Here is a 14746-nt window from a genome sequence, read left to right as displayed (position 1 = left end):
TTAGATTACTTTATGCCTTGTTTAGTTGTGTGTTCTACTTGATTCTATGTATTCTTCAATTCATTCACTACGTGAGCGTAATAAACTATGATAGAGCTAATGTTAAGGATATTGGTGACTTAGTTGAACATGATGAACTAATCTTGAGATTTATGCTAAACTAGCCTCGGAGGTAGATACATGTATGTTGTGAACACACATCCACTCATTCTTGTGTTGTGCCTTGATTAGGGCATGTGCACTCTATGACACCCATGTGATCCTTTGTATGACTACTTGAAATTGATTGCTATAATTGATTTTTCCGTAGTCATGTTTTATATGTTGAACCCCATCCACATTTTGTGTTGTTATCATGTCCTTGTGCACTTTATTGATGAGTTTTGAGGATATTCCTCTCGATGACAATTTGTAATCTTGCATTCTAGTGATTATGGCACGAGGTCTTTTCCGTTCGAGTGTGATGATATTTTAGCACATGTGGACATATTGAGCAGATTAATTGGGAGTGTCAGCACGAGGTCTTTGTAGTGCGATTGTGTCTACTGTTGTGCGCGTGGAGCGAAATAAGGGTGATATTTTTTCGGCTTGCCCACGTGGAAAAATAAGAGTGATTATATGTTCATGTGGCAAAATAAGGAGGGTATTTTATTGTTATAAGCATATGCAAGTGAAATAAGGGTGGCATTATTGGGATGTTATGTGATGGCCTGAGGCGATTTTATTGTTTATGTTTATGTGGTGGTACGAGAGTAACATTCTTGAATGTTCATGTAACTTCTTTATGTGTATCATTCATTTCTATATGTTTTGTTGCGCATAAAACATGCTACTTTATTCCCCTGTTGTTATTTGATGATTTGATAGTCAAGATGGATTTACCTATGTCGAATTGATATCTCATATTTTGCTGAGTTGTCAGAAGCATATAGGATTGATGTGATAAGGAAGTTGTGATTATGCATTGATATATTTGATTCTTGAAAGGTACTCTTGAATGTGTTATTTAACAATCGATGTCAAATTAGATCATGTTGGGCACATGCTTACAGTCATGTGCGGGTATTGAGAGTACATATTATATTGTGCATGCCTCTTTGTGAGCGAGGTTGGTGCAAGTTGTATTTGTTGAGCATGTTTAATTGGTAGAGTTTGGTTTTTACCCTATCTCAGTTGTGCACCTTTACTATTGTTATTCTTTTTTTTATTATATAATTGTCTTTATGGAATATTTTCTTATAGTATGCCTATTATTGAGCTGTGCAGGTTACGCAAGTGAGTATCTTTGACTTAAAAATCTCTTCACTACTTCTCTGAGGTTAGTCAAGATACTTATTGAGTACATGCGGTCGATTAAACTCATACTATACTTCTGCACCATGCGTATAAATTGTGGAGCTAAATAGCTGTGGAAGATGAAGCCATACATTGAAGATGTATCAGCGTTCCAGATTCAAGCAACCTTTTGTTCATGGTAGTTTAGGACTTCAATTCTATTTATATAAACTTCAAACAGATATTTATTCTTATTTTAAGCTTTCTAAATCTAATCTTAGTGGCTCATGACTTATACTACCAGTCCTTGAGGTAGTTGTATTGACTCCTTTTGCAGTTTCATTTATAATATTGATGATTTCTTATTGTAATAGAAACTTATACTGTTTGGCTTATCTAGAGGGTCGGATTAGGTACCATCACATTGGGTGGATTTTTTTTTGGTTCGTAACAGCTTATTATCTTTACCCTAGTTGTGCACATTTATTATTAATAACCGTTATTTTGTATTGTCTCTTTGGATACCCTTTATATTGTACTTATTATTGAGTTGCATAGGTTATATAAAGTGAGTGTCTTTTGACTTAAAAATCCCGTCATTACTTTCTCGAGGTTAATCAAAATACTGGTGAGTATATAAGGTCAGTTTTACTCATACTACACTTTAGCACCTTGCTTGCAGATTCTAGAGTTGAGTAGCTGTGAAAAACGAAACCTAGCATTAAAGACGTACAAATGTTCCAGATTCAAGCTACCTCTAGTTCATAGTAGTTTAGAGCTTATTATTCTGTTTATATAAACTTCAAACAGATGTTGTACTATTTCTTTGTTCTAGAGTTGTTTTCTTAATTTTAGTAGCTCATGACTTGTACTACCAATCCTTGAGTTATTGTATGAATTTCAGTGATCTTATTTAATGATTATGTAATCATTCGATTTGTGCTAACTATTATTTGGCTTACCTATCAGATTGGGTTAGGTGCCATCACGACTTGGTGGAATATTGGGTCGTGACATCATGTTTCTGTTCCCATATGTGAGGCCAGAAAGTGGATTTGCAATAGGTCGGCATAAAGTGATTCATCGTACTCAAACAAGAGCCAAAATCGCTCTTTTGGGATGTTCCATAGATCATCAAATTCCCACAAATGAATTTAAAAGTGGGTCCACATAAATGATCAAGACCTCGCGGTGAGATTTTAGTGAACACATTAATAATTCATTCCGATAATTGGGGAAATTACAATCCTAGGCTTTTTAGCCATTGAATACAACTTCGTTCTCATTGGTTGATAGTTTTTACAGCAGTTTTTAATACTTGCAAGTTACTTGGATTAGTAAAAAATCACAATCTTTACACTCGGAAAGTTGCTTAAACTCATTCTCGTGGCGATAGTCGAAAGTTGTAGCCGAACATTTTCTGCGGGATTCAACTATGGACTCATAAACTAATCAAGTAGAATAGTTGTTGTAGCAGTCCTAAGGTTTAAAATATAAAAGGTCTCAATGGTTTTCATTAAGTTTGCAGATTCCTCAAGTCTATTTACGCTTAACAATAGCCATCCGACACGTAGGTAACACAAACATGAGAAGTAATGCTGTTACCGCATAGAAGAATGACATTTTTACTCCAATTTCAAGATTCACTTCACTGCTTTCTAGTAAATATGTATCCGAAGATAGAGATCAAAGACCATGCACACAGTACGTATCTAAAGATAAAGCATTTAATATACGTAGTAACCTATCATTACATAAGCATGTTATATCCACTAAATTTGCACCTAAGCTTAATGATAAAAGTTAGATGTACTAATTCTTCTCCTCCAAACCATCGCAAGATTACTACCCCCAAAAAAATTGACGGACCTTCTTATTAATAGAAATAGGAACATTCATTTCCTGAATTTACACAAAACGAATACTTAGACACTTACATAATTTACGTCTCTCATAGTGTTTGACCTTTCCCCCTTATAAGATGCTTCAAAAGAGTTCCACTACACATCAAGTTCACAGGACCGACCCAAAAACTAGATGCTCCTCACTTGATTAAGACTTGAGGTTTTACAGGTAGAGTGTACGCAGACCTTACCCCTATCCCAAAGAAGGGTAGAGAACAAGAGACACTAAACAATTTTTGATATTGGAACTCAACGAATCATTGTTTATGGCGAAGGTGCTGGACTCTAGTTAAAAGAGTTTGGATGTGTGAGAGAAGCCTCAATACCTTTGCCTTGAGAATAATCAACATACTTATGGTATTGATCAATATGTTTGGCATCTGAGCTACCAGATCTTCCAAGATACCATTTCCGAGTTGGTATTGGTCTTTCACTAATTGCAATGGAAATACCATTGGGAAAAAGGTCTCTCAGAACAAAGGCATGAATGATGGTTGTCACAAGCAGTCCTGTTAGTGTGAGTCTAGAAAGAGCGCAAAGTATGATGGCTAGGCACTTTGTCACCAGGTTGGTAACTACAAGTGAGTAGCTGATGGTGGCAATAGCAGCTCCTGTCATAGGGAAAGTGTAGGCCCACCAAGCCAATGAAAACCTAATAGAGAAAACTCTAATATCAAGCTAAAGGTTAAGAGGAATAAGAAAGCAGTACAAATAAAGATTGGCAAATTTTACGTACTTGAAGCCCCGGAAGAAATTAATGCGAACAGCCTGAAGAATTAGACAGATTAGTGTACAACTAAGCGTTAAAAGAAGCAATTCGGTTATATATACATGCATATATATAAATGCAAAAATTGACTAACATAATGACATACCAGTGAAAAATAAAGGAACAATGCAACGAAATAAGAAATCCGAGATCCATGATCAAAAGACCCTTGTATCGTTGTCCATGCCATAGAAGCGACACTAGGTGCAGCAACAAACAGAAAGAAGACAGGATGAAGTTCCTTTGGGAGTGTCTCATTTGTTGGGAGTCTCTGGTAGAGAGTTACAAACATAACTATGTAATGAGCCAATCCAACAGCAAAGAAGAAAATTGGCCCTTCAGTTAGACCCATGGATTCACCAAGCAATGAGCCCCCGAAATTCCCAACAATTGAGAGATGATTCGAGGGATTTGCTACCTTTGAGAGTCTTCGCTGTCCTCCAGACATCCATTGCCCATAAATCTTTAGCTCTAGACAAAAGATTGGAGCCATTAGAATGTACCATAAAGATGTGTGCAGGTTTTGGGTGACTGATGCTGGAACTCCAAGTGCTAAGAACAAAAGTGCTATCCAGGGAGCAAAGAAAAAGTTAACACGTATTGGGTGGTAGTACTCGCGACGAATAGCTTCAAAGTAGAAAATAATTTTCAGAGCATAAACGACGGAGATAATGGCCATAAGTGCCGCAGATATGCCCCACAGCCCAAGATTTGCTTTCAAGCTCATGTGCAGGAAATTTGTCGAGGCAGAAGTGGCCAGGTTCTTCCACATTATAGCTTGACTGCTAACACCAAGACAGATACCAAAGGAAGAAATAGGGAAACGAAGAAGAAATGGCCATTTTCTGTCTTCTGGAAGAATAATTTCCTCAGAAGCCTACAGAGGGAAAAACATGTGTCACCAACCATACTACCTCATTTCAGCATGTAATGTAAATGAAAGAAAAAAAAAATTTAACTTCACAATGGAAGCACAGCAATTGGTATCTCAAAAGCATTGACATGACGGATACATAATAATTTTTAAATATACAAATTCAATTTCCCTGTTAGGCATGTTTTCATGGTCTAAAACATTCAAGACCTATAGCTGAAAGAATTTTGCTCTTCTTCTAGATGAAGGAACTATACTTCCATTCACTATTGAGGTAATCATTTTTTTCCTCTAATAATCAATGCAGGTTACATTTAACCAAGAACTTCCATGTACAAAGGAGTGCAGAAAAGCCAATTGGTGTAGGTGCAAGCCTAGACATTAGATGCCAATATATATTTAGTTGAAAGATTCAAAGTGTGAACTTTGATACCTTGACAACTTAGATGCTAATTATCCTTTATTAAAAAGAAAAATTTCCATCCAAAATAAATTTACTGGTGATAAAAAGCATACCCTTAAGGTGTCCCATTCTGGCCCTTCCAAGGCATCAAAGTATCGATCCACAGGAATAGTTTCTGTCTCAGTACTTGGTCGAGAAATAAGCTCTTGCTCTCTTTCACGGCTCTTTCCACGCAAAACTGATATTTGTCTCTCAAGTCTACCAGACCATGTTTTAAAAGAGTCAAACCTTGTATCCTTTAGCTTATTAATTCTGGGATTCCTCCATGGAGTGCTGGGAAGTTTTCTACTTGCAGGAGATTCAGGAAACATTGTACCTCTAGGCGTCGTTGTTGTCTGAGAATAACACATAGGTTGCTTATTCTGTGTGGTACCAGTAGAATCTGTGACATCTAATATAGTCTCACTGATATTATTGAGGCCAGCTCTTTTTGGACTCGCTAAATGAGGTTTTAACGGACTAATGTAAATGGAATGCATTATGTCGCTATGTTGTTCAGCAAAAGCTTTAGTTTCCTGGGAGGATAAGTTAGAATAATAATTAAAGTGTCACAATATGTTACAGAGAAACATTAAAGTTAATCTACATTCTAATGGAATTCAAGATACTGCTGCTTTTGAGTAAATGAAGTAATCAAATAAGATGTGAAAAAGTTTAATTTGAAGTTGGATCTTCTATCAAAGTAGTCACTTCTTATTTGCTTACCTTAATTCTTGACAGCAATTAAGAAAGACTTACCACGGCTAGTGAGTTTAAAGAGTGAGAGCGGGTTGAATCAAGCTGACTATCAACATGATCAAAGCCATTCATTTCAAGACAACTTATAGTTTTGGATAGTGATGGAATCACTTTCAGAAAACCTTCTGTTCTCATGGCTAACTACAAGATCTGCAATTTGAAGTGGAAGGTACCATTATAAATATGATTATTCCAAGAAAAGTTCTTGGAAGCACACATCAGTCACAATTATACGTGTATAATACAGCTTAAGAACATTGCTATAACGTATGGTAGGTGAATACAACAGGTACGTACAGGCTTGAATGTCTGGGATCCATTCAATTATTTTGCAAACTTATTAGCAAAACAATGTGTTTCAATTTATTTGACTTGGAAGCACACATCAGCGAGACCTGCAGCTAAACAAAATAATGGGATTTGGGGACTTCATTTATCACATTTTAGAATCCTAGATTTGATGGGAGGCAATTTTAATAAGAGATTTTCATACACAACTATTGGGTAAGTAATTTTGATGCAATTTCAATTACATTATATAACTGTTTATGAGATTTAATATTTAATTAATGAGAATCTAAGAGAACTTTTTTATTTGGGGGGGGGGGGGAGAGGGTTCTATGTTTTGAAAAATAAAAATTTGAGATTTGAGAGTCTAATTGGACTCGGATTTGAAAACAAAACACATATATGGGCTCGTGGGGTTACGAGTAGTCGAGATCTACCTTTGGACTCGGGTTTTGACTGGGCGAGCCCAGGGTTGACTTTTGTTAACTTTTGGAAAATTGTGTAAAGATCTTAACTTCTTCGCTAGGTGTTTATGGAATTATTATAGTAGGTTTGTTTAGTTAATAGGGAAAATTATTGGAATTGATTTCTCTTATATTGTTTGATGATATTAAGTCGCTTTTTGTTAGATTTAAGCCGTGCGGAGGCGAATTTTAAAGGAAAGACTATTTTTGAGTGTTGATTTGGCCTAATTGAGGTAAGTATCTTGCCTAACTTTGTGTAGGGAAAACTACACCATAGGATTGGTTTAATTGCACTCTTTGAATTATGTGGAAGACGTATACATGAGGTGACGAGCGTGGACACGCGCTTATATGTAGAATTTGATCGGCTTAGACTTTTAAACTTTTAATATGCTTTTAATTGAAGTTGTTGTTACATGGAATATCTTTCATTGCGGAGTTATTTACCATTACATTTTTGTCATTGTTGAAATTCTTGTACACATTGTTGTTTAACTGTGAGCTTGGTATTATTTTGATATTGATATTGTTGTTTTGAAAATGTTGTGGCAAATGGGTGTGTTTGGTGCAAGTGGGTTATTGTATTGTGATGAAATGCGCATGCGGTGAGATGAGGGTTTTATGCGCGTGTTGCTAGCAAGGGAAATTACTTCATTTTTGAAGCACACATGGTAAGATAAGGAGGCTTATGCGCATGAAGCTATTTCGTAAAAAATATTTTAAAATGTAAGACTCACGTGGTGTTATAAGGAAGATTCATGATTTGTGGCTTGTGAATTGTGCTTATGAGGTGTGGTACCTCAAGATGCTTCTTGTTATCAATTCTATGTTGGAACAACCTGATTATTCGAACTGTCATTGCTTTCCTTAATATATTTCACTTTTATTTAACTGTGTTTTTTATTATTTTTGTTATTTTATCATATGTTTACTCCTCATTATTTGCTTATTTTACTTCCGTTGTTAGTGTCATAATTATATTCTGCACAGGTTTTACTTTTATGTCTAATGAGTTTCTTGATGTGAACCTCGTCATTACTCCACCGATATTAGTCTTGATACTTACTGGGTATCGTTTATGGAGTACTCATAGCTTCTGTACATTTTTGTTCCGATCCAAGCACCTCGGAACGTGTCGGACGTAGCTAGCTATGTTGAGTTGCTGAGGAGACTTAAATGTATACCTGCCATTATGCTCGCAGGCCTCGGGGTCACCTTCTGAAGCTTTACTTTACTACTTTTTACTTTCATTCCAAAACAATGATGTAATTGATATTCGTAGTTCACCCTCAGTGGAGCTTATCCCTCCGTACTACCATTTTTGGAGATGTATGACTATTGTTTGGTTTCACCTTTATTATGTCACTTATTAGTTTACTTTAAAAGCTAAGTTGTTTAATTCTGGTAAATCTCAACATGTGTTAGGCTTAGAGATTGGGTGCCATTACGATACTAATGGTGGGATTTCGGGCCGTGACAAGTTAGTATCAAAACTCTAGATTCATAGGTTCCACGAGTCATACATAAGTTTAATAAAGTTTTGCGGTTTGGTACTGAGATATCTGTACTTATCTTCGAGAGGCTACAGAACTATTAGGATATTCCACTTCTTTTACTCCTTATTGTGCGAATTTGTTGATTTTGGAATCTGAACCTTTGTCATTTTATTCTCTCATAGATAGTGAGGGCACGCATTACCAGACCGGTTGAGCAGACACCCACATCCCTAACTAGAGCCGCGAGAGGCTGGGGTTGGGGTAGAGGCCTAGGAGGCGCACGTGCCATAACTAGAGCACCTGCTGGAGCAGCGATATAAGAGCCACAAGTATCTCCGATTGGGGAACAGGCACCCGAGGTGCCTGTTACTATCCTTGAACTCTAGGAGTCTTTGGCACATTTCCTGAGCATGTTCGGTACTTTGGCTCATGCGGGATTAATACCAATTGCACAAGCTACTTCCCAGACTAAGGGAGGAGCTCAGACTCCCGAAGCCCATACTCCATAGCAGCAGACCCCTATTGATGAGGTTCTAGGTGTTATGCTAGTATAACCCATTATCCCGGTTCAGCCTGAGGCTACGCCACTGGCATTAAAGGAGGAGCATAGGAGTCTTGAGTGGTTCAAGAAGTACGAACCTCCTACCTTCAGTGGCATAGTTTTCTGAGGATGCATAGGGTTTTCTAGATCAGTGCTACTGTATTCTTCGCACCATGGGCATTGTGGAGGTGAGTGGATTCGACTTTACTACATTTCAGTTGACGGGGTCAGCAAATAAGTGGTGGCTGGTTTGTGTAGAGGGTAGGCCAGCTGATGTAGCTCCACTTACATGGGCTTAGTTTTATCATATATGTTTTAGGGAGTTCGTCCCACAGACCCTCCGAGATATGTGGTGCCTAGAGTTTGAGCAGTTGTTTCAGGGGAGTATGATAGTGTTAGCGTATGCCATGAGGTCTAATGGGTTATCCCGCCATGCACCTGCTTTGGTATCTATAGTCAGAGAGTGAGTATGTAGATTTATCGAGGGGCTTAGTTGTGGTCTTAGATTTAGTATAGAAGTTGGAGACTGATACTCTATTTCAGCAGGTTATGGAGATCGATCGAAGGTTGAAGCGTATGTGTAGCCAGGAGAGGGACGATAGGGAGGCCAAGAGGCCTCAAGATTCTAGAGGATTTAGTTGTTCATGCTCTGCAGTTTTAGCTCGTCATGGCAGAGGTTATGTCAGTAGACCAATTTATTCGGTGCTTTAGGCTACTCACAGTGTCTCGCTATTCAGAGGCTTCAAAGCGCCCATTTTGCACAGCCACTTTCCAGTGTACTTCCTGCATAGGGTGCCTACAATGGACATTCTAGTCGACCGGGTCAGACTCAGTTCCAGAAGCCATGCCCATTGTTTCGAGTCAGGTGATACTAGGCACATGGTAAGGGACTTCCCTAGACTTTGGAGGGGTACACCTCCACATGGTACACATGCCATGGTTGCTGCTTTAGTTACCACTCCACCTGCATAACCAGCTAGGGGTGGAGGTCAGGCGGGTAGAGGTCATCCTAGAGGGGGAGGCCAGGCATGTTGTTATGATTTTCCTGGTAGGACCGAGCATGGTTCATTAGATGCTATCATCACAAGTATTGTTCTGGCCTATCAAAATGGTGCATCGATTTTATTTGATCCGAGTTCCACTTATTCATATTTATCATCCTATTTTGCTTCATATTTGGATGTGTCTGGTGATTCTTTGGGTACTCTTTTTTATTTGTCTACACCTAGAATTCTATTGTGGTAGACCATGTCTATATGTCGTGTTTGGTCACTATCAGAAGTTAGGAGAATAGAGTGGACCTTCTGATACTTAATATGATAGACTCTGGCGTGATTTTTTGCATGGATTAGTTGTCACCCTAGCACGTTGTTCTGGATTTTCACGCAAAAATCGTGATATTATCTTTTCCAGGGTTGCCGAGGTTAGAGTGGAGAGGTAGATTGGGCCATGTTCTGAGTACGGTGATGTCCTTTCTGAAGGCACATCGGATGGTTGAGAAGGGGTGCTTGGCATATTTGGCCTTCGTGAGGGATGTTAGTGCTAATACTCCTACTGATGAGTTGATTCTGGTAGTGAGAGAGTTTCTAGATGTGTTTTCAGTAGACCTATAGGCATGCCTCCTGGTAGGGATATCGATTTTGGTATTGGCTTGGTGTCAGCACTCAACCCAACTCTATTTCACCATATCACATGGCACCAGTTTAGTTCAAGGAACTAAAGGAACAGCTTCCGGAGTTGCTTGATAAGGGTTGCATATGGCTGAGTGTCTTGCCTTGGGGTGCTTTAATTCCATTTGTGAAGAAGAAAGACAACTCAATAAGGATGTGTATTGATTATAGGAAGCTGAACAAGGTAACAATCAAAAAGCAAGTACTCGCTACCGTGTATTGATGATTTGTTCGATTAGCTTCATAGTGCTCGAGTATTCTCGAAGATTGACTTGAGGTCAGGGCACCATCAGTTGAAGATCCGCGATTTAAATACTTCAAAGACGACTTTTAGGAATCGCTACGATAACTATGAGTTTCTGGTTATGTCTTTTAGGCAGACTAACGTCCCATTAGCCTTTATGTTCTTGAAGAACAGTGTATTCCAGCAATATCTTGATTCTTTTGTCATCGTGTTCATTGACTGTATATTGGTGTATTCCAGCAGTTGGCAAGATCTTGGGTGGTATTTGAGGATCATGCTCTAAACTTTGAGGAAGAAGAAGCTATATACTAAATTCTCCAAATGTGAGTTTTGGCTTGATTATGTGGTATTTTTAGGTCATATCCGAAGAAGGTGGATGCCGTTTAGAGTTTGCCTAGACCGTCTTCTGCTAACGAGATTTGAATTTTTCTACGCTTGCCCGGTTATTATTGCCATTTTGTGGAGGGTTTTTCATCCATAGTAGCTCCTTTGACTAGATTGACCTAGAAGGGTTCCCTATTCAGGTGGTCTAATGAGTGTGAAGAGAGTTTTAAGAAGCTCAAGACTGTCTTGACCACAACTCTAGTTCTGGTTTTACCTTCGGCATCGGGTTCTTATACAATTTATTGTGATGGTTTATGATTGGCATTAGGTGTATGGTGATGCAGGAGGGTAGATTGATCACTTATGCTTCACGTCAACTGAAGCCCTATAGGAAGAACTATGCAGTTCATGATTTAGGTCGGGTGCACCTCTCGCCCAGTGGGAAGTAATGAGGCTAGTCTCCCCCTTCCCCCCCGAATGAAGATGAATGGGTCACCAATAGAACTATCGGTTGTTCAGAATCTAACATCGGGACCACCTTTAAAGTTACCCGGTCTGGTTCCAAATCAGACGTTCATTCAACACTGCTACAACCTTTCACGCACTGAATATTTGGAGGCACTATCTCTACAGTGTGTCTTGTTAGGTGTTTACGAACCACATGAATCTAAAACACTTATTTAAGAAAAAGGATCTAAACTTGAGGTAACTAAGGTGGTTAGAGCTACTAAAGGACTATGATATCACCATTCTTTGTCATCCCAAGAAGGCCAATATTGCTTATATTCCAGTTTGGGAGAGACGTCTAGCATTGGATGTTCAGGCTTTAGCCAATAGGCTCGTAAGGCTACATGTTTTGGAGCCTAGCAGGTGCCTTGCTTGCATTGTTTGATAGTGTTCTTTTTTTGAGCGCATCAAGGCACATTAGTATGATGATCCCACTTGCTTGTCCTAAAGGATACGGTGTAACACGGTGATGCCAAAGAGGTTTATATTGGAGATGATGCGGTATTGTGGATGCATGACCAGATTTCTTTACCCAATGTAGATGGGTTGCAGGAATTGACTCTTTAGGAGGCCCATACTTCATGGTATTCCATTCACCAAGGTGTCGTGAAGATGTTTCAGTAATTGAAACAGCACTACTGGTGGAGGAGAATGAAATAAGCTATTGTGGAATATGTGGCTCGGTGTTTGAAGTGTTAGTAGGTGAAGTCCGAGCATTAGAGATTAGACGGTTTGCTTCAGAGGCTTGATATTTCAGAGTGGAAGTGGGAGCGTATCACCATGGATTTTGTAGTTGGACTTCCACGGACCTTGAGGAATTTTGATGTAGTGTGGGTCATTTGGATAGACTAACCAAGTCTGCAAACTTCATTCCAGACATGACTACCTACTCCTTAGAGTGTGATGAGGTTCGGGAAGAGCGACAATTTGAGCCCTCAATATATCGGTCCTTTTGCGATCCTTGAAAGAGTGGGTGAGGTGGACTACATACTATCATTGCCACCTAACTTATCAGGAGTTCACCCGGTGTTTTATGTTTTCATGCATCGGAATCACTATGTGATCAATCTCATGTGTTAGATTTCAACTCAGTACAATTGGACAAAGATTTGACATATGTTGAGGAGCCGGTGGCTATTTTGGACAAGCAGGTATGGAAGTTAAGGTGAAAGAATATTTCTTCAGTGAAGGTGCAATGGAGAGGTTAACCGTTCGATGAGGTGATCTGGGGGACCAAGTATGATATGTGGAGTCGTTATCCTCAGCTTTATAGCAGTTCAACTATGTCTCTCTACTCATTCGAGGATGAGCGTTTGTTTAAGATGGGGGGAACTTAATGACCCAACCAATTTTTTTGTGTATTTGAGTCCCATTTCCCCTATTGAAGCTTCCTATTTGTGTATTTGTGGTTTTATGACTTGCGGGGATGGTTCTTTTGGTTTGGGGGAAGTTTTGGAATGATTTAGATCCTTTGGGGTTTGGAAGTTTAAGTGGGAAATAGTAACTGAGGTTTGACAATTGTGAAAACGACCCCAAAACAATGGTTTTCGGGTTCCAATAGGTTTGTGTAGTGATTTTGGAATTAAGTATCTGCCCAAAATTGAATTCGGAGGCTCCTAGGTTGATATGACTTGTTTTACCAAAAGTTGACAATTTCAAGGTTTCTAAATATCCTAAGTTTTATCATAGGTTGACTTTATGGCTATTAGGTACAGATTATGGTTTCGAGACTTGAAATAATTCCGTTTCATCATTTGGAATTTTTCTACAAAGTTAGGTGACATTCCGAGTTGGTTTGATAGGAATCAGACGCATGGTTGTGTTTCTAACGATTCTTGAGTTTATTGTAATTTTCTATATTTTGGTGTCCGATTCGTGGTTGTAGATGTTATTTTGATATTTTTACCATGCGAGTAATTTTGTATGATATTTTTAGACTTATATGGATATTTGGTGTGCAGCTCCGAGGGCTCGGGTGAGTTTCAGACGCGTTTTAGATTACTTTGGGCTGGTTTCTCAGGAACTGGTGTGCTGGTGCTGCAGTTATCGTAAATGTGAGCACCATTCGCATTTGGGATTCTCGCATTTGGGAACTCATATCATTGTTTCCATGGGGGAAGTGGTGTCAGGCTTAACATTTGCGAAGTCAGCCTTGCAAATGCGAATGGGGACTCGAAGGGGAGATGCTCGCTTTTGCGACCAAACAACCGATTATGTGAGGGGGACTGACTTCCCAAATACGAAGTCAGGGACGCATTTGCGACATCCTGGGTCTGTCAGGCATCAAATTTTTGATGCATCTATTGCATTTGCAGGTCGCATTTGCGAGACCTGCAGCTGAACAAAATAATGGGATTTCGAGACTTAGCTTCATTTATAATATTTTAGAACCCTAGACTCGGTGGGAGGCGATTTTGAGGAGAGATTTTCATACACAACTACTGAGTAAGTGATTTTAATCCAATTTCAATTATATTACACGATTATTTATGAGATTTTACATCTAATTCATGAGAATCCAAGAGAAATTTTGGGGGATGTTTTCTATGTTTTGAAAAATAAAAATTTGAGACTTCAGAATCGAATTGGACTCGGATTTAAAAACAAAACACATATATGGACTCATGGGTTATGAGTAGTCAAGATCTACACCTGGACTCAGGTTTTGACTTGACGAGCCCAAGGTCGACTTTTGTGTACTTTTGGGGAATTGTATAAAGATCTTAACTTCAATTATTGAAAATTGGTTTATCTTGCATTGTTTGATGATATTAAATTATTTTTTGTTAGATTTAAGCCATGTGGAGGTGAATTTTAAAGGAAAAATTGCTTTTCAGTATTGATTTGGCCTAATTGACGTAAGTATCTTGTCTAACTATGTATAGAAAAAATTACCCTATAGAATTTGGTTTAATTGCACTATTTGAATTATGTGAAAGATGTGTACATGAGGTGATGAGTGTTCATATGGGCTAATTTGTGGAACTTGACCGCCTTAGACTCTTAGGCTATAAATATGCTTCTAAATGATGTTGTTGTATGAAATATCTTTCATTGTTGAGTTATTTACCATTAAATTTTTGTCCTTTTTAAAATTCTATTACACATTATTTTTTAGCCATGGGCTATGTATTATTGTGATATTGATATTGTTGTTTTAAAAATATTGTGTCATATGTGCACGTGTGG

General features: G+C 38.5%; 1 protein-coding gene across 2 annotated transcripts; it reads right to left on the bottom strand.

Annotated features, from left to right (window-relative positions):
• Nucleotides 1-3100: 3100 nt before the first annotated feature.
• LOC104221733 (S-type anion channel SLAH3-like) lies at nucleotides 3101-6268 on the bottom strand. 2 transcript variants are annotated; one of them, XM_009772853.2, is made up of 5 exons: nucleotides 6024-6268; nucleotides 5339-5800; nucleotides 4055-4825; nucleotides 3916-3947; nucleotides 3101-3831 (listed from the first exon to the last, which is right to left on the bottom strand). In XM_009772853.2, the coding sequence occupies exons 1-5, from the start codon at nucleotides 6156-6158 to the stop codon at nucleotides 3465-3467; spliced, it is 1767 nt and encodes a 588-aa protein (XP_009771155.1). In that variant the 5' UTR covers nucleotides 6159-6268; the 3' UTR covers nucleotides 3101-3464. The 2 variants fall into 2 exon arrangements, with proteins under 2 accessions (XP_009771155.1, XP_009771156.1); XM_009772854.2 differs by having other exon boundaries at nucleotides 5339-5620.
• Between the last annotated feature and the right edge of the window lie 8478 nt (nucleotides 6269-14746).

The sequence above is a fragment of the Nicotiana sylvestris genome, chromosome 4 (assembly GCF_000393655.2).
Source record: "Nicotiana sylvestris chromosome 4, ASM39365v2, whole genome shotgun sequence".
NCBI classification, from domain to species: domain Eukaryota; kingdom Viridiplantae; phylum Streptophyta; class Magnoliopsida; order Solanales; family Solanaceae; genus Nicotiana; species Nicotiana sylvestris.
Note: the sequence above shows the minus strand (reverse complement) of the source record. Positions and strands in the feature narration are given on the sequence as shown.